This window comes from Tachyglossus aculeatus, chromosome 11, assembly GCF_015852505.1.
Source record: "Tachyglossus aculeatus isolate mTacAcu1 chromosome 11, mTacAcu1.pri, whole genome shotgun sequence".
Classification (NCBI taxonomy): domain Eukaryota; kingdom Metazoa; phylum Chordata; class Mammalia; order Monotremata; family Tachyglossidae; genus Tachyglossus; species Tachyglossus aculeatus.
In genome coordinates, this window is record NC_052076.1 from 48,628,290 (window position 1) to 48,654,331 (window position 26,042).

General features: G+C 46.4%; 1 protein-coding gene across 3 annotated transcripts in view; it reads left to right on the top strand.

Moving 5' to 3' along the window:
• The first annotated feature begins 1,448 nt into the window (after positions 1-1,448).
• Positions 1,449-26,042, top strand: part of SPIRE2 (spire type actin nucleation factor 2) — a 57,430-nt gene continuing 32,836 nt past the window's right edge. For all 3 annotated transcript variants that reach the window (XM_038753804.1, XM_038753805.1, XM_038753806.1), the window contains exon 1: positions 1,449-1,816. In XM_038753804.1, coding sequence (XP_038609732.1) covers positions 1,561-1,816 — 256 coding nt within the window. In that variant the 5' untranslated portion in view covers positions 1,449-1,560. The remainder of the gene's footprint in view (positions 1,817-26,042) is intronic.

Here is a 26,042-nt window from a genome sequence, read left to right on the forward strand (position 1 = left end):
TAAATACGATTGATTGATCTCTCTCTCTCTCTGTGTCTCCCCTTCCCTCCTCCCTCTTTCCCTCTCCCTCCTCCCGGCTGTGATTCCGTCTCTCTCTGCCCTTTCTTCGCAGCCTCCCGCCCCCTACATACCTGAATAATAATAATCATCATGATGGTATTTGTTGAGCGCTTATTATGGGACTCAGTTCCCTCATGTGGAAAACGGGGATGAAGCCCGTGAGCCCCAAGTGGGACAACCTTCTAGACTGTGAGCCCACTGTTGGGTAGGGACCGTCTCTAGATGTTGCCAACTTGTACTTCCCAAGCGCTTAGTACAGTGCTCTGCACACGGTAAGCGCTCAATAAAAACGAAAAAAAGCCGCTGATCACCCTGTAACCTCCCCGACGCTTAGAACAGTGCTTTGCACATAGTAAGCGCTTAATAAATGCCACCATCATCAGCTAAGCGCTTACAGCTCAGCCAGCCGGTCCCTGACCCGCCCGAGCTCTGGGCCGAGGGATGACACCTGTATATATGTTTGTACGTATTTATTACTCTATTTATTTTACTTGTACATATTTATTCTATTTATTTTATTTGGTTTACATGTTTTGTTTCGTTGTCTGTCTCCCCCTTCTAGACTGTGAGCCCGTTGTTGGGTAGGGACCGTCTGTATATGTTGCCAACTTGGACTTCCCAAGCGCTTAATACAGTGCTCTGCACACAGTAAGCACTCAATAAATACGATTGAATGAATGAATGAAGTGACTTGCCCAAAGTCACACAGTTCTAGACTGTGAGCCCGCTGTTGGGTAGTGACCGTCTCTATATGTTGCTAACTTGCACTTCCCAAGCGCTTAGTCCAGTGCTCTGCGCACAGTAAGCGCTTAATAAATATGATTAAATGAATGTTCTGTTGTCTGTCTTCCCCTTCTAGACTGTGAGCCCGCTGTTGGGTAGGGACCGCCTCTATATGTTGCCAACTTGTAATAATAATAGCGTTTATTAAGCGCTTACTATGTGCAAAGCGCTGTTCTAAGCGCTGGGGAGGTTACCAGGTGACCAGGTTGTCCCACGGGGGGCTCACAGTCTCCACCCCCATTTTCCAGATGAGGGACCTGAGGCCCAGCGAAGTTCAGCGACTTGCCCAAAGCCGCGATTTGAACCCACGCCCTCTGCCTCCAAAGCCGGGGCTCTTTCCACTGAGCCACGTGGACTTCCCAAGCGCTTAGTCCAGCGCTCTGCACCCCGTAAGCGCTCACTAAATACGATTGAATGAACGACCGAGCAAAAGGAGGAAGGAGATGGAGAGAGAGAGGGTGGCCCTGGCAGCGGCTGCTGGGCCTTTAAAGCGTCCCCTCCCTCGCCTGGCCATCCGTGACGTCTCGACGGCTGGGAGGGAGGGAGGGGCGGTGAGTTTAAATGCGGCCCCGGGGGCAGCGAGCTGGCTTTTTTGGCCTTCTCCTCCATCCCCCCGGGTAGGCCCGGGTGCCCTTGCCAGGCCTGCCCCCATCACCCGGGCTCCGCCCGTTGCTATGGAAACGCCCCGGGCCTGGAGGAGGCCATAATGGGCAAGCCATGGCCAGGCCCGGCGGGGGCTGCGGGGGGCCGGAGGCGGCCCCCTGGGAGCTGTCCCTGGAGCAGGTACTGAGCGCCTACGAGCAGCCCATCAACGAGGAGCAGGCCTGGGCCGTCTGCTACCAGTGCTGCGGGGGCCTGCGGCGGCGGCGGCGGGGGGCCCACCCGGCCTCCCTGGGCCGCATCCGGGCCACGGCCGATGTCCTCCTGCGCAAGGATGGCACCGTCAGCGCCCAGCTGGAGCCCGGCCCGGACGGTCAGTGCCACCCTCCCCTTGCAGCGCATTCAGTCGGTCCTGCCTTCGCTCCCTCGTCTTTATGCACGTCTGACAGCTGCATTTTTTTACCTCCTCCTTCCTCTCCCCATCCCCCCCGCCTTACCTCCTTCCCTTCCCCACAGCACCTGTATATATGTTTGTACGGACTCATTACTCTATTGATTTTACTTGTACACATTCTATTTATTTTATTTTGTTAATGTGTTTTGTTCTCTGGCTCCCCCCCATCTAGCCTGTGAGCCCACTGTTGGGTAGGGACCGTCTCTAGATGTTGCCAACTTGGACTTCCCAAGCGTTTAATACAGCGCTGTGCGTATAGTAGACTGTGTGCAGAGCCACCCTCCCCTTTCATCGGATTCATTCGGTCCTTCCTTCGCTCGCTCGTCTTTATGCACGTCTGACAGTTGCATTTTTTAGCTCCTCCTTCCTCTCCCCATCCCCCCGCCCCCCCCGCCTTACCTCCTTCCCTTCCCCACAGCACCTGTATGTATGTTTGTACGGACTCATTACTCTATTGATTTTAGTTGTACATATTCTATTTATTTTATTTTGTTAGTATGTTTTGTTCTCTGTCTCCCCCTTCTAGCCTGTGAGCCCACTGTTGGGTAGGGACCGTCTCTAGATGTTGCCAACTTGGACTTCCCAAGCGTTTAATACAGCGCTGTGCGTATAGTAGACTGTGTGCAGAGCCACCCTCCCCTTTCATCGGATTTATTCGGTCCTTCCTTCGCTCGGTCGTCTTTATGCACGTCTGACAGTTGCATTTTTTAGCTCCTCCTTCCTCTCCCCATCCCCCCGCCCCCCCCCCCGCCTTACCTCCTTCCCTTCCCCACAGCACCTGTATATATGTTTGTACGGACTCATTACTCTATTGATTTTACTTGTACATATTCTATTTATTTTATTTTGTTAATACGTTTTGTTCTGGCTCCCCCTTCTAGCCTGTGAGCCCACTGTTGGGTAGGGACCGTCTCTAGATGTTGCCGACTTGGACTCCCCAAGCGCCTAGTACAGTGCTCTGCACACTGTAGACTGTGTGCAGAGCCACCCTCCCCTTTCATCGGATTCATTCAGTCCTTCCTTCGCTCGGTCGTCTTTATGCACTTCTGACAGTTCCATTTTTTACCTCCTCCAGGAGGCCTTCCCAGACTGAGGCCCCTCCTTCCTCTCCCCATCCCCCCCGCCTTACCTCCTTCCCTTCCCCGCAGCACCTGTATATATGTTTGTACGGACTCATTACTCTATTGATTTTACTTGTACATATTCTATTTATTTTATTTTGTTAATACGTTTTGTTCTGGCTCCCCCTTCTAGCCTGTGAGCCCACTGTTGGGTAGGGACCGTCTCTAGATGTTGCCAACTTGGACTTCCCAAGCGCCTAGTACAGTGCTCTGCACACTGTAGACTGTGTGCAGAGCCACCCTCCCCTTTCATCGGATTCATTCAGTCCTTCCTTCGCTCGGTCGTCTTTATGCACTTCTGACAGTTCCATTTTTTACCTCCTCCAGGAGGCCTTCCCAGACTGAGGCCCCTCCTTCCTCTCCCCATCCCCCCGCCTTACCTCCTTCCCTTCCCCACAGCACCTGTATGTATGTTTGTACGGACTCATTACTCTATTGATTTTAGTTGTACATATTCTATTTATTTTATTTTGTTAGTATGTTTTGTTCTCTGTCTCCCCCTTCTAGACTGTGAGCCCACTGTTGGGTAGGGACCGTCTCTAGATGTTGCCAACTTGGACTTCCCAAGCGTTTAATACAGCGCTGTGCATATAGTAGACTGCGTGCAGAGCCACCCTCCCCTTTCATCGGATTCATTCGGTCCTTCCTTCGCTCCCTCGTCTTTATGCACGTCTGACAGTTGCATTTTTTAGCTCCTCCTTCCTCTCCCCATCCCCCCCGCCCCCCCCCCCCCCCGCCTTACCTCCTTCCCTTCCCCACAGCACCTGTATATATGTTTGTACGGACTCATTACTCTATTGATTTTACTTGTACATATTCTATTTATTTTATTTTGTTAATACGTTTTGTTCTGGCTCCCCCTTCTAGCCTGTGAGCCCACTGTTGGGTAGGGACCGTCTCTAGATGTTGCCAACTTGGACTTCCCAAGCGCTTAGTACAGTGCTCTGTACACTGTAGACTGTGTGCAGAGCCACCCTCCCCTTTCATCGGATTCATTCAGTCCTTCCTTCGCTCGGTCGTCTTTATGCACTTCTGACAGTTCCATTTTTTACCTCCTCCAGGAGGCCTTCCCAGACTGAGGCCCCTCCTTCCTCTCCCCATCCCCACCGCCTTACCTCCTTCCCTTCCCCGCAGCATCTGTATGTATGTTTGTACGGATTTATTACTCTATTGATTTTACTTGTACATATTCTATTTATTTTATTTTGTTGATATGTTTTGTTGTCTGTCTCCGCCTTCTAGCCTGTGAGCCCACTGTTGGGTAGGGACCGTCTCTAGATGTTGCCGACTTGGACTTCCCAAGCGCTTAGCCCAGTGCTCTGCACACTGTAGACTGTGTGCAGAGCCACCCTCCCCTTTCATCGGATTCATTCAGTCCTTCCTTCGCTCGGTCGTCTTTATGCACTTCTGACAGTTCCATTTTTTACCTCCTCCAGGAGGCCTTCCCAGACTGAGGCCCCTCCTTCCTTTCCCCATCCCCCCCGCCTTACCTCCTTCCCTTCCCCACAGCACCTGTATATATGTATATACGTTTGTGCGGATTTATTACTCTATTGATTTTTACTTGTGCATTTTCTATTTATTTTATTTTGTTAGTATGTTTTGTTCTCTGTCTCCCCCTTCTAGACTGTGAGCCCATTGTTGAGTGGGGACCGTCTCTAGATGTTGCCAACTTGGACTTCCCAAGCGCTTAGTACAGTGCTCTTCACAGAGCCACCCTCCCCTTTCATCGGATTCATTCAGTCCTTCCTTCGCTCGGTCGTCTTTATGCACTTCTGACAGTTCCATTTTTTACCTCCTCCAGGAGGCCTTCCCAGACGGAGGCCCCTCCTTCCTCTCTCCATCCCCACCGCCTTACCTCCTTCCCCTCCCCACAGCACCTGTACATATGTATATATGTTTGTGCGGATTTATTACTCTATTGATTTTACTTGTACATATTCTATTTATTTTATTTTGTTAGTATGTTTTGTTCTCTGTCTCCCCCTTCTAGACTGTGAGCCCATTGTTGAGTAGGGACTGTCTCTAGATGTTGCCAACTTGGACTTCCCAAGCGTTTAATACAGTGCTCTGCATATAGTAGACTGTGTGCAGAGCCACCCTCCCCTTTCATCGGATTCATTCGCTCCTTCCTTCGCTCGGTCGTCTTTATGCACTTCTGACAGTTCCATTTTTTACCTCCTCCCGGAGGCCTTCCCAGACTGAGGCCCCTCCTTCCTCTCCCCATCCCCCCCCGCCTTACCTCCTTCCCTTCCCCATAGCACCTGTATATATGTATATATGTTGTGCGGATTTACTACTCTGTTGATTTTACTTGTACATTTTCTATTTATTTTATTTTGTTAGTATGTTTTGTTCTCTGTCTCCCCCTTCTAGACTGTGAGCCCATTGTTGGGTAGGGACCGTCTCTAGATGTTGCCAACTTGGACTTCCCAAGCGCTTAGTACAGTGCTCTTCACAGAGCCACCCTCCCCTTTCATCGGATTCATTCAGTCCTTCCTTCGCTCGCTCGTCTTTATGCACGTCTGACAGTTCCATTTTTTACCTCCTCCAGGAGGCCTTCCCAGACTGAGGCCCCTCCTTCCTCTCCCCATCCCCCCCCCGCCTTACCTCCTTCCCTTCCCCACAGCACCTGTATATTTGTATATATGTTCGTACGGATTTATTACTCTATTGATTTTACTTGTACATATTCTATTTATTTTATTTTGTTAGTATGTTTTGTTCTCCGGCTCCCCCTTCTAGACTGTGAGCCCACTGTTGGGTAGGGACCGTCTCTAGATGTTGCCAACTTGGACTTCCCAAGCGCTTAGTACAGTGCTCTGCACATAGTGTACACAGTAGACTGTGTGCAGAGCCACCCTCCCCTTTCATCGGATTCATTCAGTCTTTCCTTCGCTCGGTCGTCTTTATGCATTTCTGACAGTTCCATGTTTTTTACCTCCCCCAGGAGGCCTTCCCAGACTGAGCCCCCTCCTTCCTCTCCCCCTCTTCCCCCTCTCCATCTCCCCCGCCTTACCTCCTTCCCTTCCCCACAGCACCTGTTTGTACGGATTTATTACTCTATTGATTATTTTACTTGTACATATTCTATTTATTTTATTTTGTTAATATGTTTTGTTTTGTTCTCTGTCTCCCCCTTCTAGACTGTGAACCCACTGTTGGGTAGGGACCGTCTCTAGATGTTGCCAACTTGGACTTCCCAAGAGCTTAGTACAGTGCTCTGCACACAGTAAGCGCTCAATAAATACGATAGAATGAATGAATGAATAAATACGATGGAATGAATGAATGCAGCCCTTCCTGAGTGCTTGGGCTATCCAAGTCGGCCACAGATAATAATAATAACGTGGCATTTATTAAGCGCTTACTATGTGCCAAGCGCTGGGCGGGGGAATACAAGGTCATCAGGTTGTTCCCCGGGTGGCTTAGTGGAAAGAGCCCGGGCTTTGGAGTCAGAGGTCATGGGCTCAAATCCCTGCCCTGCCACTTGTCAGCTGTGTGACTTTGGGCAAGCCACTTAACTTCTCTGGGCCTCAGTTTCCTCATCTGTAAAATGGGGATTAAGACTGTGAGCCCCCCGTGGGGCAACCTGATCACCTTGTATCGCCCCAGCGCTTAGAACAGTGCTTTGCACATAGTAAGCACTTAACAAATACCATCATCATCCCCATTCTCCAGATGAGGTCACTGAGGCCCAGTGAAGTGACTTTTCATCCATTCATTCAGTCGTATTTATTGAGCACTTACTGTGTGCCGAGCACTGGACTAAGCGCTTGGGAAGTCCAAGCTGGCGACATAGAGAGGCGGTCCCTACCCAACAGCGGGCTCACAGGCTAGAAGGGGGAGACGGACAACAAAACATATTAATAAAGTAAATAAAATAGTAAATATGTACAATCAATTGTACAAATTGTACAATTGTACAAATATGTACAATCAATCAATCAGTCATATTTATTGAGCACTTACTGTGTGCAGAGCACTGTACTAAGTGCTTGGGAAGTACAAGATGGCAACATATAGTACAAGTAAAATGAATAGAGTAATGAATCTGTGCAAACATATATACAGGTGCTGTGGGGAGGGGAAGGAGGTAGGGAGGGAGAGGAAGGACTCAGTCTGACTTGCCCCAAGTCACCAAGCTGACAATTGGTGGAGTCGCCATTTGAACCCATCACCTCTGATTCCAAAGCCCGGGCTCTTTCCACTGAGCCACACTGCTTCTCTGAGATGGTCCCTCCCCCACAACGGGCTCCCAGCTGTATCTAGCTGTAATTCTATTTATTTTGATGGTATAGACACCTGTCTACTTGTTTCGTGGTCTGCCTCCCCCTTCTAGACTGGGAGCCCGTTGTGTGCCGATTTGGACTTTCCAAGCGCTTTGTACAGTGTTCTGCACACAGGAAGCGCTCAATAAATACGATTGAAGTGTATCTAGCTATAATTCTATTTATTCTGATGGTATTGGCACCTGTCTACTTGCTTTGTATTGTGGTCTGTCTCCCCCCTTCTAGACTGGAAGCCCGTTGTGGGGTAAGGACCGTCTCTATGTGTTGCCGATTTGAACCTCCCAAGCGCTTAGTCCAGTGCTGTGCACACAGTAAACGCTCAATAAACAAAAATAAATAAATAAAGAGAAGCAGCTTGGCTCAGTGGAGAAGAGCCCGGGCTTTGGAGTCAGAGGTCATGGGTTCAAACCCCGGCTCTGCCAATTGTCAGCTGTGTGACTTTGGGCAAGGCATTTAACTTCTCTGTGCCTCAGTTACCTCATCTGTAAAATGGGGATTGAGACTGTGAGCCCCACGTGGGACAACTTGATCCCCTTGTAACCCCCCCAGCGCTTAGAACAGTGCTTTGTGCATAGTAAGCGCTTAATAAATGCCATTATTATTATTAATAATAATAAATACGATTGAATTAATGATGTGCATCTAGCTATAGTTCTATTTATTCTGATAGTATTAATACCTGTCTACTTGTTTTGTGTTGTTGTTTTCTGACCTCCCTCTTCTAGCGCTTACTGAGAAGACTCTCCTCGGGGTGCTTGACACATAATAATAATAATAATGGCATTTATTAAGCGCTTACTATGTGCAAGGCACTGTTCTAAGCGCTGGGGAGGATACAAGGTGATCAGGGTGTCCCACAGGGGACTCACAGTAAACGCTCAAATAAATGCGATTGAATGATGTGTATCTAGCTATAATAATATCTATTCTGATGGCATTGACACCTGTCTACTTTCGTTTTGTGGTCTGTCTCCCCCCCCCTTCTAGACTGTGAGCCCGTTTTGGGGTAGGGATCGTCTCTATCTGTTGCCGATTTGTGCTTCCTAAACGCTTAGGTCAGTGCTGTGCACACAGTAAGCGCTCAGTAAATACGATTGAATGAATGAATGATGTGTGCCTAGCTATAATTCTATTTATTCTGATAGTATTGACACCTGTCTACTTGTGTTGTCTGTTTCCCCCTTGTAGACTGTGAGTCCATCTAACTGTTGCCGATTTGTACTTCCCAAGCGCTTAGGACAGTGCTCTGCACATAGTAAGCACTTGATAAATACGATTGAATGAATGATGTGTATCTAGCTATAATTCTATTAATCAATCAATCAATCATATTTATTGAGCACTTACTGTGTGCAGAGCACTGTACTAAGCGCTTGGGAAGTACAAGATGGCAACACATAGAGACAGTCCCTACCCAACAGTGGGTTATTCTGATAGTATTGACACCTGTCTACTTGTTTTGTGTTGTCAGTTTCCCCCTTCTAGACTGTGAGTCCATTGTGGGGTAGGGACCGTCTCTGTTGTCGATTTGTACTTCCCAAGTGCTTAGGACAGTGCTCTGCACATAGTAAGCGCTCAATAAATACGATTGATTGAATGAATGACTGAGAGGGAAGGCTGCAGGCCCTTCCCGAACCGAGCAGGAAGCTCTCAAGTCTCTGCAGAGTTTGAGGTGGGGAGGAGGGAGGGCGATGCAGGGGTCGCGGGGGATTAGCATTCGTTCCGTCGTGGTTATTCATTCATTCCTTCATTCAATTGTATTTATTGAGCGCTTACTGTGTGCAGAGCACTGGACTAAGCGCTTGGGAAGTCCAAGTTGTCAACATCTAGAGACGGTCCCTTCCCAACAGCGGGCTCACAGGCTAGGAGGGGGAGACAGACAACGAAACAAAACATATTAACAAAATAAAATAAATAGAATAGTAAATATGTCCAAGTAAAATAGAGTAATAAATCTGTACAAACATATATACAGGTGCTGTAGGGCGGGGGGATGGGGAGGGGGGGAGGAAGGAGGGGGCTCATCCTTGCATCTCACTGATTCTTCCTCTTTGAGTCCTCGGTTGGGACATTGGAGGCCCAGAATTAGTGGCTTTACATCTTCTGGTGCTGCCCACTCACTTCATTCATTCATTCATTCAATTGTATTTACTGAGCGCTTACTGTGTGCAGAGCACTGTACTAAGAGCTTGGAGAGTCAAGTTGGCAACACATAGAGATGGTCTCTACACTACTGGTGCAGAGCACTGGCCTAAGCGCTTGGAAGGACAATTCGGCAACAGATAGAGACAGTCCCTACCCGACAACGGGCTCACAGTCTAGTAGCCCGCTTGGCTTTCCAGGGAAGGCAGGGGAATTGAGAATAATAATGATGGCATTTGTTAAGGGCTTACTGAGAAGACTCTCCTCGGGGTGCTCAACACATAATAATAATAATAATAATGGCATTTATTAAGCGCTTACTATGTGCAAGGCACTGTTCTAAGCGCTGGGGAGGTTACAAGGTGATCAGGTTGTCCCACAGGGGGCTCACAGTCTTAATCCCCATTTTACAGATGAGGGAACTGAGGCCCAGAGAAGTGAAGTGACTTGCCCAAAGTCACACAGCTGAAAAATGGCCAAGTCGGCATTTGAACCCATGACCTCCAACTCCAAAGCCCGGGATCTTTCCACTGAGCCATGCTGCTTCTCTATCCCACATCCCACACCCCTCCCCAAACCATCCCCCCACCCCACTCCATCTCCCCAAAGTTCTAGGCAACAGATTCCCTTAGCCCATCTTAATAATAATAATAACACTGCTCCAAGCGCTGGGGTAGATACAAGGTCATCAGGTTGTCCCACACAGGGATCTCGGTCTGCATCCCCATTTTACCCATGAGGTCACTGAGGCACAGAGAAGTGAAGTGACTTGCCCAAGGTCACCTACCAGACAGGTGGTGGGGCCGGAATTAGAACCCACGTCCTCTGACTCTCAAGCCCGGGCTGTTGACACTAGGACAGGCTGCTTCTCATGTCTTTCCTTGCTCCAAAGACTACAAATACTCATTCATTCAATCTTATTTATTGAGTGCTTCATTTATTCATTCAATCGTATTTATTGAGCGCTTACTGTGTGCAGAGCACTGGACCAAGCGCTTGGAAAGTACAATTTGGCAACAGATGGCGATGGTCCCTATCCAACTACTGAGAGCTCACCTCCTCCAGGAGGCATTCCCAGACTGAGCCCCCTTTTCCCTCTCCTCATTCATTCAATCATATTTATTGAGAGCTTACTGTGTGCAGAGCACTGTACTAAGCGCTTGGGAAGTACAAATTGGCAACATATAGAGACGGTCCCTACCCAACAACAGGCTCCCCACCCCACCACCCTACCTCCTTCCCCTTCCCATAGCACCTGTATATACATTTGTACAGATTTATTACTCTATTTTACGTGTACGTATTTACTATTCTATTTATTTTGTTAATGATGTGCATCTAGCTTTATTTCTATTTATTCTCATGACTTGACACCTGTCCACATGTTTTGTTTTGCTGTCTGTATCCCCCTTCTAGACTGTGAGCCCGTTGTTGGGTGGGGACCATCTCTGTTGCCGACTTGTACTTCCCAAGCGCTTAGTACATTGTTCTGCACACAGTAAGCACTCAATCAAGATGACTGAATGAATGAATCCAACAATGGGCTCACAGTCTAGAGGGGGGGAGACAGACAACAAAACCGAACAAGTAGACAGGCATCAATAGGATCAAAATAGAGAAGCAGCGTGGCTCAGTGGAAAGAGCCCGGGCTTTGGAGTCAGAGGTCATGGGTTCAAATCCCGGCTCCGCCAATTGTCAGCAGTGTGACTTTGGGCAAGTCACTTCACTTCTCTGGGCCTCAGTTCCCTCATCAGTAAAATGGGGATGAAGACTGTGAGCCCTCCGTGGGACAACCTGATCACCTTGTAGCCTCCCCAGGGCTTAGAACAGTGCTTGGCACATAGTAAGCGCTTAATAAATGCCATTATAATAATAATAATAATTATTATTATTATTATAAATAGGATTATAGATATATACACATCATTAATAAAATAAATACAGTAATAAATATGTACAAATATACACCAGTGCCGTGGGGAAGAGAGGGGGGTAGAGCAGAGGGAGGGAGTAGGGAGGATGGGGAGGAATATCTGAGCCGATTGTTCCCTGTAGGCTTTTGGTGGGGAGGGTGTGTAGAGGTGTTTTGAGCCTCTGTCCTTGGCTTCTGCAGTAGCCTCTCCTCCCAGCTTCTTCGCCCTCTAGGCTGCATAGCCATGGCTGTTGTGGTTCTTACTGCCCAAACATAAGCGTAGCCCTGAACCCGGACTTTCAAGAGGCAGAGGTCCCTGTCGGTAGGTTTGTCATCAGTAGTAATGACAAACATTATTAATAACAGGTGCAGTGGGGCTGCTTTTCATCCGCCAATGCCAGGGAGCTTGCAACCTCTTGTTAAAGCCTTCCGTGAGCTCAAGCGTAGCGTACTCCCCTCCTGCAGGAGATCAGTTTCTTCTTGCAACCTCTGACGGTCCTAAAAAGAAAAAAACAAAACATATTTATTACTCTATTTATTTTACTTGTACATATCTATCCTATTTATTTTATTTTGTTGGTATGTTTGGTTTTGTTCTCTGTCTGCCCCTTTTAGACTGTGAGCCCACTGTTGGGTAGGGACTGTCTCTATGTGTTGCCAATTTGTACTTCCCAAGCGCTTAGTACAGTGCTCTGCCCATAGTAAGCGCTCAATAAATACGATTGATGATGATGATCTCTTCTACGGGGAGGAATCTTCCTGGTCCAGAAAGCATGCTCAACCCAAATCTGCCTTGCTAGGGTCTAGTGTGGGGACTTCTATAAGGGAAAAATTTGGCTTCTCCCCTTTTATCCATCAACATATGCAAACAAATAAGCCTTTAAAATGTCCTCAGGTCTAGGCAATGAGACTAGGAGTAGTTGGAGCCATTTTTGTCTTAAAACAACAACAAAGAATGAGTGAACCTAGTGTGGGGCAGCTTTCATCCGACCCCCTAAGTTGATCTCACCTTTGGGGAACACAAAGACTGTTCTGTGTGTTTTGGAGAGGACGGCTGGAAGCTCTCCAGCACTGAAACCTGTAGGCTTAAAGAAGTCAACTCAAACAGGCTCCCGTGGAGGGATGGGAGAGGTGGGACAGGATGAAACCAAACCCAAGCCAGTCACAATGAAGTCGTGCTGTGGCCTCAGGCTGGAGACCTTAGTTCTATTCTTTCCTATTCTTTTCTCCATTTTCTATGAGTGTGTTTCTGGGCAATTCATTCATTCATCCATATTTATTGAGCACTTTGTGCGGAGTTCTGTATTAAGCACTTGGGGAAGTACAATACAACAATAAACAGACACAGTCACTGCCGATCTTTGACCCTAAATTAAGAAATCTGGAAACTCGTCATCTTTTTGCCCTATACTGGGTTATGGAAATAAAACTCCTCTAATGAGAGATTAAACAAGGCCCAGCATACGGTGAAGTGGTAAAGGGGCGACTCTTTGGTAACATAGAGACATCAGAAAACAATTTTAAGGGCAGAATTCTTGAGTTTTTAGTACCCAGGAAGATCTCCCGTGAATGACTTCTGAATGCCTGGGCTTTTCTCTGAAAATGCCACAGCTCTTTTATTAGAGAAATCTATCTCTGGGAGGTCATGGGTTCAAATCCCAGCTCTGCCAATTGTCAGCTGTGTGACTTTGGGCAAGTCACTTAACTTCTCTGTGCCTGTTACCTCATCTGTAAAATGGGGATGAAGACTGTGAGCCCCCCATGGGACAACCTGATCACCTTGTAACCTCCCCAGCACTTAGAACAGTGCTTTGCACATAGTAAGTGCTTAATAAATGCCATTATTATTATTATGTTCAGCCTGGCAGGTGTTCTTTCCAACATGTGTGCGAGGTTGTTGGTGCGCTGAGCTCATCCTCTCGGCCATCATTCTTTAAAATACAAAACTCGGATTAAATCAAGAGATTGTGATTGTGTAGTTTCATCAGTCTCTCTTTTGTTCCAACAAGATTAATGGTGCATCTGTGACCGAGAATCCAGCTCAGCAAACTGAATTCATCAGAGGCTACTGCTGGTAAACTTGGGGTGAATAAATTCAATTCAAATCTAGATCAGGGCCAAAGTTCAGTTTTGCTATCAGTAGTCTGAACTTCGCCCTTTATGGAAAAGGCTCTGCTCCCCACTGAGAGGTCTGGGCTCTCCTCTTCCCTTACTTCCTCCTCCCCTATGTTCAGGAAGGTTGATTTCATTTACTCTGCATAGCAATCCTCCTTTCGATGATCAGGTTTTTACATAATAAAATGAAATCCTTTAGTGGAGGCTGAGAATGTGCTTCCACTTTCCATCCATCACCCAGTCCACCTCTCCCTCCCCAGCTCCCCTAAATCTTCCCCCTCCAACCTGCTGTACATTTTATTCACTCTGAACTTTAATGCTCTTTAAGGTTGAACATTTCAGGTTACTATAATTTTTTAAAAAAAAATCGAAGTAGATGAAGCAAAGGAGAGAAACATGCCTTTTCTCACTTAAAAATAAAATTGTAATGCCTTATCCTAAACAATTGAATGAGTGAGGAAATCAGGCATGAATAACTGAGGTAGGAAAAAGTACATATTTACCTTTGTAGACTGTAATCTTTGATTTTTTTTTTTTTTTGCTTTCTTGTCTGTGCCTTAATTTTTCTACCTGTAAAAATGGTCTTATAGTTATCCATCTTAAAACTCAGTCATAAAATGGGCATATATCTGTCCTAAAAATCAAGCAACAGTATTTGAGTGCTCACTGTATGTAGAACACTTTACTAAGTTCTTAGGGCAGTACGTTAGAATTACCTGCCCTCGAGGAGCATTTTGATTTATAAAGTACTTGATGATTCTAGGATGAAATTAGAGGGTTTTTTTCTTTTCAATTACCATTAACAACTAAACTTGATTCAGAAGGTGGAAAAAGCCCACAGAATATTAAGAAAATTTTTTCGAGTGATGAAATTGAGTATGCTAAACGATTCACCTTCATTTAAAAAAAAATCTCTGGAGGTTAGAGGCATTTACAAATGAGCCTGTTTTCTGCTCTTGGGCTTTAGGACATGAAATTTCATGGAGATTTTTGTTTTTCTTTTTAAATGAAATGAACCCAGCTGTGTGGGAAGCCAACAGGTATCATTTGATGCTACTGCTATGTAATTCTGAGATTGGCTACTCAGTGGGTTGGAACTCAATAGCTCTTCCCAGCTGTCTGCTGAGCTACACCCTTTATGCAAAGTTAATTTGCTAATTTAATCAATCAATCGTATTTATTGAGCGCTTACTGTGTGCAGAGCACTGTACTAAGCGCTTGGGAAGTACAAGTTGGCAACATATAGAGACAGTCCCTACCCAACAGTGGGCTCACAGTCTAAAAGGGGGAGACAGAGAACAAAACCAAACATACTAATAAAATAAATAGAATAGATATGTACAGGTAAAATAAATGAATCCAGATTCGTTGATATGTCACACAAATCTGTAATGTAATTCTTTTTTTTTCCTGGATAGCCCAATCTGAGGGAAATATGTCTCTTGGTAAACACTGCAACAGCCACAGGCTCTCTATTACAGAAAGAACTTTGATCAAGTCTTGCAATTTTTCAGTCACAGTGGGAGTGGGTCCTATTCTCTGTTCACTGGGTTACTCGCCAAGAGAACCCCTTTTGGAGTGGTATCAATTGCCATCAGCCGAAACGGGGGCCCTGAGTCCTGCATCCCAGCTGGCTTTCATTTCCAGACAGGTGATGATGATCCTTGAGCAAGGAATGGAGAGCTTCCTCTCTTACCTCTCCTGACTTCCACGGCCCACCCCTCTCTCTGCCCAGGAAATCTACACACTATCTCTTCTGTCTGTCTGGTTTTGTCCTCTCAATTTTGTTCTTTTTCTCATCCTGCTTCCTACACCTGGAATGTCCTCTCTGCATTATGACAAGAGCCCCCTCTTCTCCTACAAAGACCTTTCCAAACCCACCTCCTCCTCCACAAAGCTTTCCCTCTGGAGCTGGAAATGAAGTGACGATTTTCCCCTCCCCCACTTCTATTCAGGATGCAACTCACACATTCCACAGTACAAACACTACAAATACCAAGGCTGGTATACAATGTCTTACAGTACAGCACTTATTTATTGGCTTATAGTCATGCTTTAGCGTCATCACTCTGAGGAGCAGCTGTAAGAGTGTTAATGTGGCTTTCCAGATAAGTGGCTTTTCCAAACCATCCGTTTTAGAATGCAAACTTATAGTGTGGAGTCCTGGATCTGTCATGTGTATTGTCACTGAATGCAGTCTTGATAATTAGTTCCCTCTGGGAACCACTATGGGATCCTACAGGTGCCATTTACTGAAATCCTGGGTGTCCAAGAGCCCTCACGGACCCCATTAGATCTTCTGGAGGGGCTGGCGGGTGGGCCAGCGTGTTGCTTGTTTGTGGTTGCATTGTACTCTCCCGAGCTCTTAGTATAGTGCTTTGCATACAATAAATATGGTTGAATGAGTGAATGAATGAATTTTCTATGTGCTGGGGTGGATAATAATAATAATGATGGCATTTGTTAAGCACTTACTATGTGCAAAGCACTGGAGGGGATACAAGCCCGCTGTTGGGTAGGGGACCATCTCTATATGTTGCCAACTTGTACTTCCCAAGCACTTAGTACGGTGCTCTGCACACAGTAAGCACTCAATAAATACGATTGAATGAATGAATACAAGGGGATCAGATTGTCCCACGTGGGGCTCACAGTCTTAATCCCCATTTTACAGATGAAGGAACTGAGGCTCAGAGAAGCTAAGCGACTTGCCCAAGGTCACACAGCAGACTGAGAGCTCACCTACTCCAGGAGGCCTTCCCAGACTGAGCCCCTTCCTTCCTCTCCCCCTCGTTCCCCTCTCCATCCCCCCCATCTTACCTCCTTCCCTTCCCCACTGCACCTGTATATATGTATATATGTTTGTACATATTTGTTACTCTATTTATTTTACTTGTACATATCTATTTTATTTATTTTATTTTGTTAGTATGTTTGGTTTTGTTCTCTGTCTCCCCCTTTTAGACTGTGAGCCTACTGTTGGGTAGGGACTGTCTCTATATGTTGCCAACTTGTACTTCCCAAGTGCTTAGTACAGTGCTCTGCACACAGTGAGTGCTCAATAAATACGATTGATGATGATGATGATGTGGCGGAGCCAGGATTAGAACCCACGACCTCCGACTCCCAAGCCCGGGCTCTTTCCACTGAGCCACTCTGCTTGGTTGGACACAGTCCGTGTCCCACATTGGGCTCACCATCTTCATCCCCATTTTACAGATGAGGTACCTGAGGCCCAGAGAAGTGAAGTGACTTGCCCAAGATCACACAGCAGACGAGTGGTGGAGCCGGGATTGGAAGCCAGGTCCTTCTGGCTTCCGGCCCCCTGCTCTATCTGTTTGGCCATGATATTTAGTGTTAGATGGCATTATCTACCTACAAATTATTCAACGGGACTAGGGCCTCCCCAGATCAAGGTTTGTGAGCTGGGACTCTACAGGGACCAGGGTAGAATTTGGGAGTATATAAATAATACTGACTCAAAGCACAATTCCACGAGAAGCTGCTTGGACTATAGGAGCAGCAGGGCAATCCAACCTCCTGCCTGATCATCCTTCTCTTTCTCATGGCATATTCTTTCATTCAATCGTATTTATTGAGCACTTACTTTGCGCAGAGCACTGTACTAAGCGCTTGGGAAGTACAAGTTGGCAACATATAAAGACAGCCCCTACCCAACAACGGGCTCACAGTCTAGAAGACTGTGAATGGCATAGTGAGTAGAGCACTGGCCTGGGCGTCAGGTCATGGGTTCTAATCCTGACTCCGCGACTTTTCTGCTCTATGACTTTGGGCAAGTCACTTCTGCGGGCTCTAGTTACCTCATCTGTAAAATGGGAATGAGACTGGAAGCCCCATGTGGAACAGGGACTGTGTCCAACCTGATTTGCTTGTACCCACCCCAGCGCTTAGTACAGTGCTGTGCACATAGTAAGCACTTAATAAATGCCATTATTATTATTATTATTACAGTGCCTGACATATAGTGCTTAACAAATACCATTATTATTATTACTTTTCTGTCCCTCTCCCAGATGGCCTGGTACTCAGGCCCACATTAGGAAATGCAAGCAGTAGGGTTTGCCAAAAACAGAAACTCAGGCAAAATAGACATCTAATTATTGTGGTATTCACTGAACATTTACTATGTGCTAAACACAAGACATCTGAGCTAGAAGTGAGTTTGGGGCTTTGATGCTGAAAAATCCCACAAAAAAACCCAACACGTTTTGTGGGCAGGGAATAATAGATCCACCAACTCTGTTGCACTGTTTTGTGGGAAGAGCTGGCTGCCCTCAGTGTGCTGGCTATTTAATGTTTCCAATCCTTAAAAACAATCACCATCATTAAGTTGATGTACATGGAGAGAATACAAATCAGGCAGTGATACATATATTTGTAATGGCAGGCATGTATACGGTGGATATCTTTATGGTGAGAGTGTGGGTGTTCGCAGACTGCGTGTGTGTGTGTATGAGAAATGGGTGTGATTGTGTATGATGTGGGTGTGGTTGTATTCTAGCTGGTATCCTGTTCTCACCTCTGACAGGTCAGTAGTTGACTTGATCACAATTTCTTCCTGAAAGCCCCTGGAAATTTTCTAGCATTATGATTCAGGTTCTTACCCAGGAGAGAACTTTACAGTTTTGACCAGTTCAGATTCAGTGTAATCTCTTGAGATCTAAATTCTTTACAGCAAACCTTGTTGGGAAGATTTGATTTATTGTCTGCCTCCCCCTATAGACTGTAAACTCTTTGTGGGTTGAGAATATATCTGCCAACTCTATTGCATTGTACTCTCCCATGCGCTTAGAGCGGTGTTGTACACACAGTAAATGTTCAGTAAATACTACTGATTGATTTGGCACAGTGGTCATATATTCTATATAGAGAGAAACAGCCTGGCCTAATGGATAGAGCACGGGCTTGGGAGCCAGAAAGACCTGGTTTCTAATCCCAGCTCTGCCACTTGTCCGTTGTGTGACCTTGGGCAAGTTACTTCTCTGTGCCTCCATACCTTATCTGTAAAATGGGGATTAGGACTGTGAGTCCTGCTACTTGGGACATGGACTGTGTCCAACCTGATTAGATTGTATCTACCTCAGTGCTTAGTACAGTGTCTGGTACATAGCACTTAAGGAATATAATTTTAAAACAAACATAAAGTCCTGGGGAGAAAATCTTCAGGAGATTCTGTCCCCAAAGGGACAGTTCTAGGTATTATAATGATAATAATAACTGTGGTAATTGTTGAAGTGCTTACTATGTGTCAGGCACTATTCTAAGCGCTAGGGTAGATACATGCTAATCAGGTTGGACACAGTCCCTGTCTCACATCGGGTTCCCAGTCTTAATCTCCATTTTACAGATGAGGGAACTGAGGCACAGAGAAGTGAAGTGAATTGCCTAAGGTCACACAGCAGACAAGTGGCGGAGCAGGGATTGGAACTCTGGTCCTTCTGACTCCCAAGCCCAGGCTCAATCTGCTAGGCCACGATGCTCAGCCGGTATATGGCAGTAGCAGGAACATATCCACGCCGAGAAATCCTAGGAAAACTGAAAAGTGAATCCATGAGGGGCAAAATTCCTTCTCTGCTGCATCCCAGAGCCAGCTCTGCAGGAGTCTCAATTCCCCACCATCCCTGCATGGATGCTCACAGGGAGTCAACCCCTGCCTCCTGCCCTCAAATCAGAAGAACCCCTTCAGGAACCTGTGTCTTTTTTGTCTCGATACTGGATGGGAGAGCTGTATCTGGAGTAGTTAGGGGAAGTTGTTTGCTTTTCCTGCAGTAGTGTTGAGTGGCAGTGCTTCCTACAGCCTCAGAGAACTGGTTGAGCCTGCCCAGGGATGGGCACCATTTATGTAAATATGCTGTTGTGGGACGTCGGGAGCTGACTAGGTGTCAGAAGCATGAAGACATTAGAGTTTCTTCTTTGATTTATTAAATCATTATGACTCCCTAGGGTCAGTTTGGCCTCCAAGCACAATTGATGAGGAGGGAGGGGTGACCTGGAATTGCATCATTTTAATCATCCATGCAAATGAGCACGTGCTTGGGGCCTAAGTGAAATCAGGCTGAGTCCCAAGGAACTCGGGCAGAGAGCTTAAAAGATAGTCCCCTCTTTGCCGGCGAGAATTTGGTGAATGTCGGGTCCCGTTAATGCTCCATTCAGTGCTGATTTAAGGATCCATAAAATGGCCACATGGTTAAATAATTGTTTAATTATCATGATAGTTTATTAAACTCTCCCTGCGCCTCCCGCCATCTAAGCTATTTCTGAGGAGTTGGGTCTTGAAGCTCTCTCATTCCTAACTTATCCACTCTCTTCTCCCACTACATCCCAGCTTGCACTCCTTGCTCCACTCTAACATATTCACCATGCCTCATTCTCATCTCTCCTGCCGCCAACCTCACTCATGTCCTCACCCTTCCCTCTGTCTGGAACTCCCGACCCCCCCCATCCCCTCCTCCGCCCATCAAGTTCAACAGAGTTTGGCTCTCTCCAACTTCAAAACCATCTCCTCCAGAAGGTCTTCCCTGATACATTTCTAGTCTCTCCAGGTTATATCTCCCGCCAGCTGCCACTCGAGCACTTCTACCCATCCTGGGCATCTCTAGTTCGGTGCTCTGCACGAAGTAGGTGGTCAGTAAATACTTCTGACTTTAGGGTGGACTTGGGAACGGCTTGCCTGGGACTTGGAATCCTTGGTGCCTCTGAGTGGGCATTAGGATTGGATTTTGCTGATGGTTTGGAAGCAACCTGCCTGCTCACCTACTTCCTTGAGCTCTGCCCGCTGTACGCATTATATTCCAAGACGCGGAGAAAAAGCAGCTCCTCCAAACAACGTCTGAGAGGCTTTTTGCTCACTCAGCAGGGAGCTGCCATGTGAGATTTTTTTTGCGGTCAGCTTCTGCCTGCTCCCAGGGTTTCTGCCCTTGAATTTTGTGCTAATCAGAAAGGGACCCAAGCTGAAGACACCCTCCTGCCCCCTTCACATCTGGGGCTGCCAGTGGCAGGGGGGTCCTGGGGCCTGTTTCTACTCTCCCTGGATCTACCTCAGGGCCAGAAATGGGCCCGAGGCAATTCCGTACCCCAGCACCTCAGGACGCTGGGCGGGGGCAGGCTAAATATCAATTCTAATATAATTCTCAGAACATCACCTTTCTCTTATCCACCAGTTTTTACCTGGTTTTTGTCACGATAATTAACACTGATAAATTTCTGGAGGAAAATTGAAAAAAATTAAAGCAGAATCAGAACCCTTATGTATAATAATAGTAGCTGATTTGCAGAGTAATTAAATTGTTGTTTTTTTCTGATGCATTTCGCATCAATTATCTCTTTAGCTTCCCTATGAGGCATCCCTATGAGGTAGAAAGAGGCAGATATTATCATCCCCATTTTGCAGATGAGGAAACTGAGGCATTATGAGGCTAAGTAATTTGACTGAGGTCACACGGCAGATCTGTAACAGCTGGAACCATCTGATTCCCAGGTCTGTGCTCTAGTCTTTCTTTCATTCATTCAATCATTTATTGAGCACATATTGTGTGCAGAGCACTGTACTAAGCGATTGGAAAGTACAATTCAGCAATTAAGAGAGACAGTCCCTGCCCACACCTGGCTTACAGTCTAGAAGGGGGGAGATGGGCATTAAAACAAGTAAGCAGGCATCAAAATAAATAGAATTATAGATATAGACATACAAACATAAGTGCTGTGGGATGGCAGGGGGGACGGACAAAGGAAACGAGTTGAGGTGATGTCGAAGGGAGGTGGAGCTGAGGAAAAGGGGGGCTTAGTCTGGGAAGGCCTTTTGGAGGTGAGCCTTCAGTAGGGCTTTGAAGAGGGGAAGAGTGATTGTTTGGAGGATTTGAGAAAGGAGGGTGGGCCAGGAGTCGACAGCGGGACAGGCAAGAAGGAGGCACAGTGGGAAGGTTAGCACCAGAGGAGCAGAGTGTGCGGGCTGGGCTGGAGAAGGAGAGAAGGGAGGGGAGGTAAGAAGGGGCGAGGTGTCGCTATATACCGTGCCATGCTGTTTCTCCATTTGGACTCCCAAACTTACACTCTTTGCTTCAGATCAAGTTGCCACCTCTATATTGGATGTGTATAGCCATAAGTCTATTCTGCGAGAAGCAACAGTGAGGAACTCTACCAAAGTTCAGTGCTAATAAAGCTAGGGGAAGGCCAGTATAAAAAGAAAGACAGAGAATTATTCAATCGACCGTATTGAGTGCTTACTTTGTGCTGAGCACTGGATGAAGCGCTTGGGAGAGTACAATATATGTGCAGAAAACTATATAGAGAGAGATATCTATATGTGTGTGTGTGTGTGTTTATACACACACAATTCAATACTAACAGAGTTGTAAGACACGTTCCATGCCCACAGTGGGCTTACAGTCTAGAGGAAGCTTTGTGTTTCAAAGGAAATATTAAATGTGCTTTAGGAGAGGACAGTTATAACCCTGACTAGTTCCTGGCTGTGTTCAAAAGTGAAGGGGAATATTTGAATTGAGGGGGAAATAGTGGATGTATGGGCTGGGGTCTTCTGTCTGACAGAGAATGAGCAGGCGGGGATTACCAGCAGGCTGTGGTCCTCAAGGCCGGGAAAATCCAAATGGGCAAGTGAAATTCAAGCAATTTTTTTTTTGGGGGGGGGGGGGGGAGAAGGCATAGAGCTCATTATTGGAAATTATGGTGAGAGAAGAGAGATTCTCAGTGAAACATTCTTATTTTCACTGCCCCTGTCTGCGAGGCAGCCATCTGGGCAGGGTGGCGGGGAGAGTGTCTCTTCCTCCTCCTCTCCCTTTTCCTCCTCCCTGTAGGAGTCTTGGGGATCACCCTTGAGGTAAATGTTGTCTTTCCTCTGCACCTGGAGAGGAAGAGAGTGTGCTCAGGTTGCAGAAGAAATTCTGTAGCCTTACGTGGTTGTTGGGATACTCTGCCCAAGGAAGGGGTGTTTGGCAACTCTCCAAAACAGGCAGAACGGGCCGGTCCAGCTTCAAAAAAAAAAAAGTGTGGTCCACTGTGGTGCTGGGATTAGGACCACTGCAGGGTATTTTCAGGAAATCAGTCTGACATTAGGGTGAAGCCAGGTTCACTTCAAGGTTAACCTAGCTATTCTGCCCATCCAGGCCGAAGAAGCTGCTGCACCTGACTTAATCTCTCCTTCTGTGTTGAGCTGGTCTGCTTATATTATCTAGCCTTGCTAAGGTGCAGGATGTTTTTATCTAGTCTGTTCTGGGGGAAGCTTTTATCCTTAACTACCTTCATGGAGGAGGATTGTTTTAAAACAAACTCCCCAGTCCCCTTTGCCTCTCTGTTTGCTGAAATCCATCCAGAATTTCAAAGCTGTTCTCTGTTTCCCTTTAATACGCAGTAGCATATTTCACTGCAGAGAAGAGGATGGAGTAAAGAGCCGCTCACTTGGAGCCTGCGTAGTTCAGGCCACCCAGCCCCCAATTGGAAGCTAGATGTTCCCTCATTCTGACTTACCGTATGACCTTGAATGAGTCCTTAGGTTCTCTGTGCCTCAGTTTCCCCCGGTTGGAACAACACTTACCGTCTTTCCCTATTGAAAGATGTAGGAATAGGAAATGAGAATCTGCAGTAACAACAGGAGGCAGTTTGATCTTGAGGGACCCAAACGCCGTGCACCGAATGGTGAATTGACCAGGTTCGATCCTGGCTCTGCTTATTACTGCTTATTTTCCCACTCCGATCCAAGGGGGAGCTTCTTTAAATTAGGACCAAAGTCTCTCTCTATTGTTGGGGGTGATGGGAGCCTCTGGGAAATCATCCAGAGGGCCCCCAGCTGAATGTCTCCGTTATCAGGGGAGAGAAACAGAGTGGGACTAGTTAGTGGCAGCCTCTCCTTTCTTCTCTTCTCCCAAGTGAGCGCAACTGAGCAGAGCTCTGGAAATTCTCCGGGGAAGGCATGGTTTCCAAAAGTTTCTATAGGCCTTCCCCCAGCCCTCAAAGCCCACATTGGCCACAGACGGACCCTTACAGCACGACTCTGGCAGGCTGTGCTTTCGGCTGCAGGAGGGAGGGAGGCAGAAAGGTTTCCAAACAAAACCATTTCTTCATATGCTATTCAAGGTGAGGCCTGAGACTCGAGGAGTCCGTTACCAGGGTTTGGAGGCTGAAATCTGGATCTTGGAGTGAGTTGGGGGCAGTGTCGGCTCAAGGCTGACACTGTTTTGTTGTCTGTCTCCCCCTTCTAGACTGTGAGCTCTTTGTTGGATAGGGACCGTCTCTATATGTTACCAACTTGTACTTCCCAAGCGCTTAGTACAGTGCTCTGCACACAGTAAGCGCTCAATAAATACGATTGAATGAATGAAAGGCATTTTGATGCTCTATACAAAAGGAAAGATCGCAGGAGGCGATTAGAAGGTGATTTGGAGTATAGAAGACTGGCTCCATTGCTCATCTTTCTACCCTTCCTTCGTAGAGAAGTCAACTGCATTCAAAACGAGACGAGATTCTCAACGGGCGATGAAGTGAATGAAAGCAAAGCGCGACTTTAATTGGATCAAAACTAAGTCCAATTCATTTTGAAAACATGGATGACATTTTGCTAATTGATTTTAATCTGGGGGAAATGAAATGCCATTCATTTAAATGTATGACTTTTATCACTAGCGTACTTATAAGAACGATAGTGTGCTATTCATCAGAGACAATGAGAGCAGTGAGCTTAAATAAAGGAAGCAGTGTGGCTCAGTGGAAAAGAACACGGGCTTTGGAGTCAGAGGTCATGGGTTCGAATCCCGGCTCCGCCAATTGCCAGCTGTGTGACTTTGGGCAAGTCGCTTAACTTCTCTGGGCCTCATCTGTAAAATGGGGATTAAGACTGTGAGCCCCCCAGGGGACAACCTGATCACCTTGTAACCTTCCCAGCACTTAGAACAGTGCTTTGCACATAGTAAGCGCTTAATAAATGCCATTATTAAAGGAAGGACCAGGTTCCCACTTCCGTGTCGGTCTTTCCCGGCCTCCTGTGGTTCATTGATAATTGCAGCTTTGATGAATCTGTTTGTCAACTCTGCTTGGGGCCCACTGTCCCATGTATTTTATATGTAATTACTGAATCACCTTGGCAGAGGAAGCACATGGCATCAGCAGCATTTAGAGGACATCTACTCTGTGCTAGGGGCTTGGGGACATAGACCAGAATTCTTGCTTTCTAGATGCTTCAATCTAATAGAGAAGCCTGTATGGGTAAATGGAGAACTTAGTTTCAGTTTGGGCCGAACTGTGTCCTTCTGGGATGTCTACCAACTCTGTTGCATCATATTCTCCCAAATATGTAATACGGTGCTCTGCTCACAGTAAGTGCTCAAAAAATGAGAAGCAGTGTGGCTCTTGTGGAAAGAGCCCGGGCTTGGGAGTCAGAGGTCATGGGTTCTCATCCCACCTCTGCCATTTGTCAGCTGTGTGGCCTTGGACAAGTCACTTAACTTCTCTGTGCCTCAGTTACCTCATCTGTAAAATGGGCATTAAGGCAGTGAGCCATACGTGGGACAACCTAATTACCTTGTGTTTTCCCCAGTGCTTAGAACAGTGCTTGGCACATAGTAAGTGCTTAACAAATACCATCGTTATTATTATTATTATTATTATTAAAAATGCCATGGATGGATGGATGATGGATGTGTGTTGACATCCTTATTTCCCGTAGCTTCCTTAGCATAGCCTGGAGTTATTGATTAACAGAAATGTCTGACTGCAGAAATTTTGTCATGCCTCTAGGGATATTGCCTAGAGTGTTTTCCTCTCCCTCCCCTCTTTATTTCATTGCTGATATGCCCCTGATTATAATCTATAATTAGCACTGCTTCTGAATCAGGAAAAAAGATCCACCATCAGCAAAAGTAGCATTTATAAGTAGCACCACTTTCCCATCATATCAATATCATCCAAATCTGTGCATTTATCTCTACCAAAAACACAGCCGCAGACTTCTCCTTCGATGTTGTCTTTCTTTTGAATATCACCCCGTGAAGGTAATTCCTTCCATCAGGGCCATACACCAACCCTACTGGGAAATGTCACTTCTCATGTCCGGTTTGTTTGTGTGTCTCTCTTCTTTGACTCTGTTCCCTTTATTGGACTAACGGATGGTAAAAATGGCACCTCCCCCTTGTTGATGATGAATGACCCTGAGTTCTTTTCTTCTGTTTTTGTCCAAATCCAACTGTGACCTGTTTGGCCTTTCAGTGGGGTCTTCAGGCAGCTCCTGAACCACAGTAGTGTGCTGTCTTATGTCTAGTTCTTCCCTTCACATGGAATAGCAATGCCACAGTGGACCAACTCTGAAGCTCTCAACTCTCCTCAGTGTCAATTTGTTCTGCCCTAAGTTTCATCTGATCAGTAGCATGTTGGTTGACACATATACCCCACTAACTTTACTTCAGTATATGCCTAACTAACTTTAAAGCCATGATTTTCCTCACAGGACATCTTCTGTTTTTTCCCGGACGTTATCTTAGTTAAGGGGTCATAGACCTCCATCACCCTTGATGACTTTCATGGCTACCTTAGGCTACTTA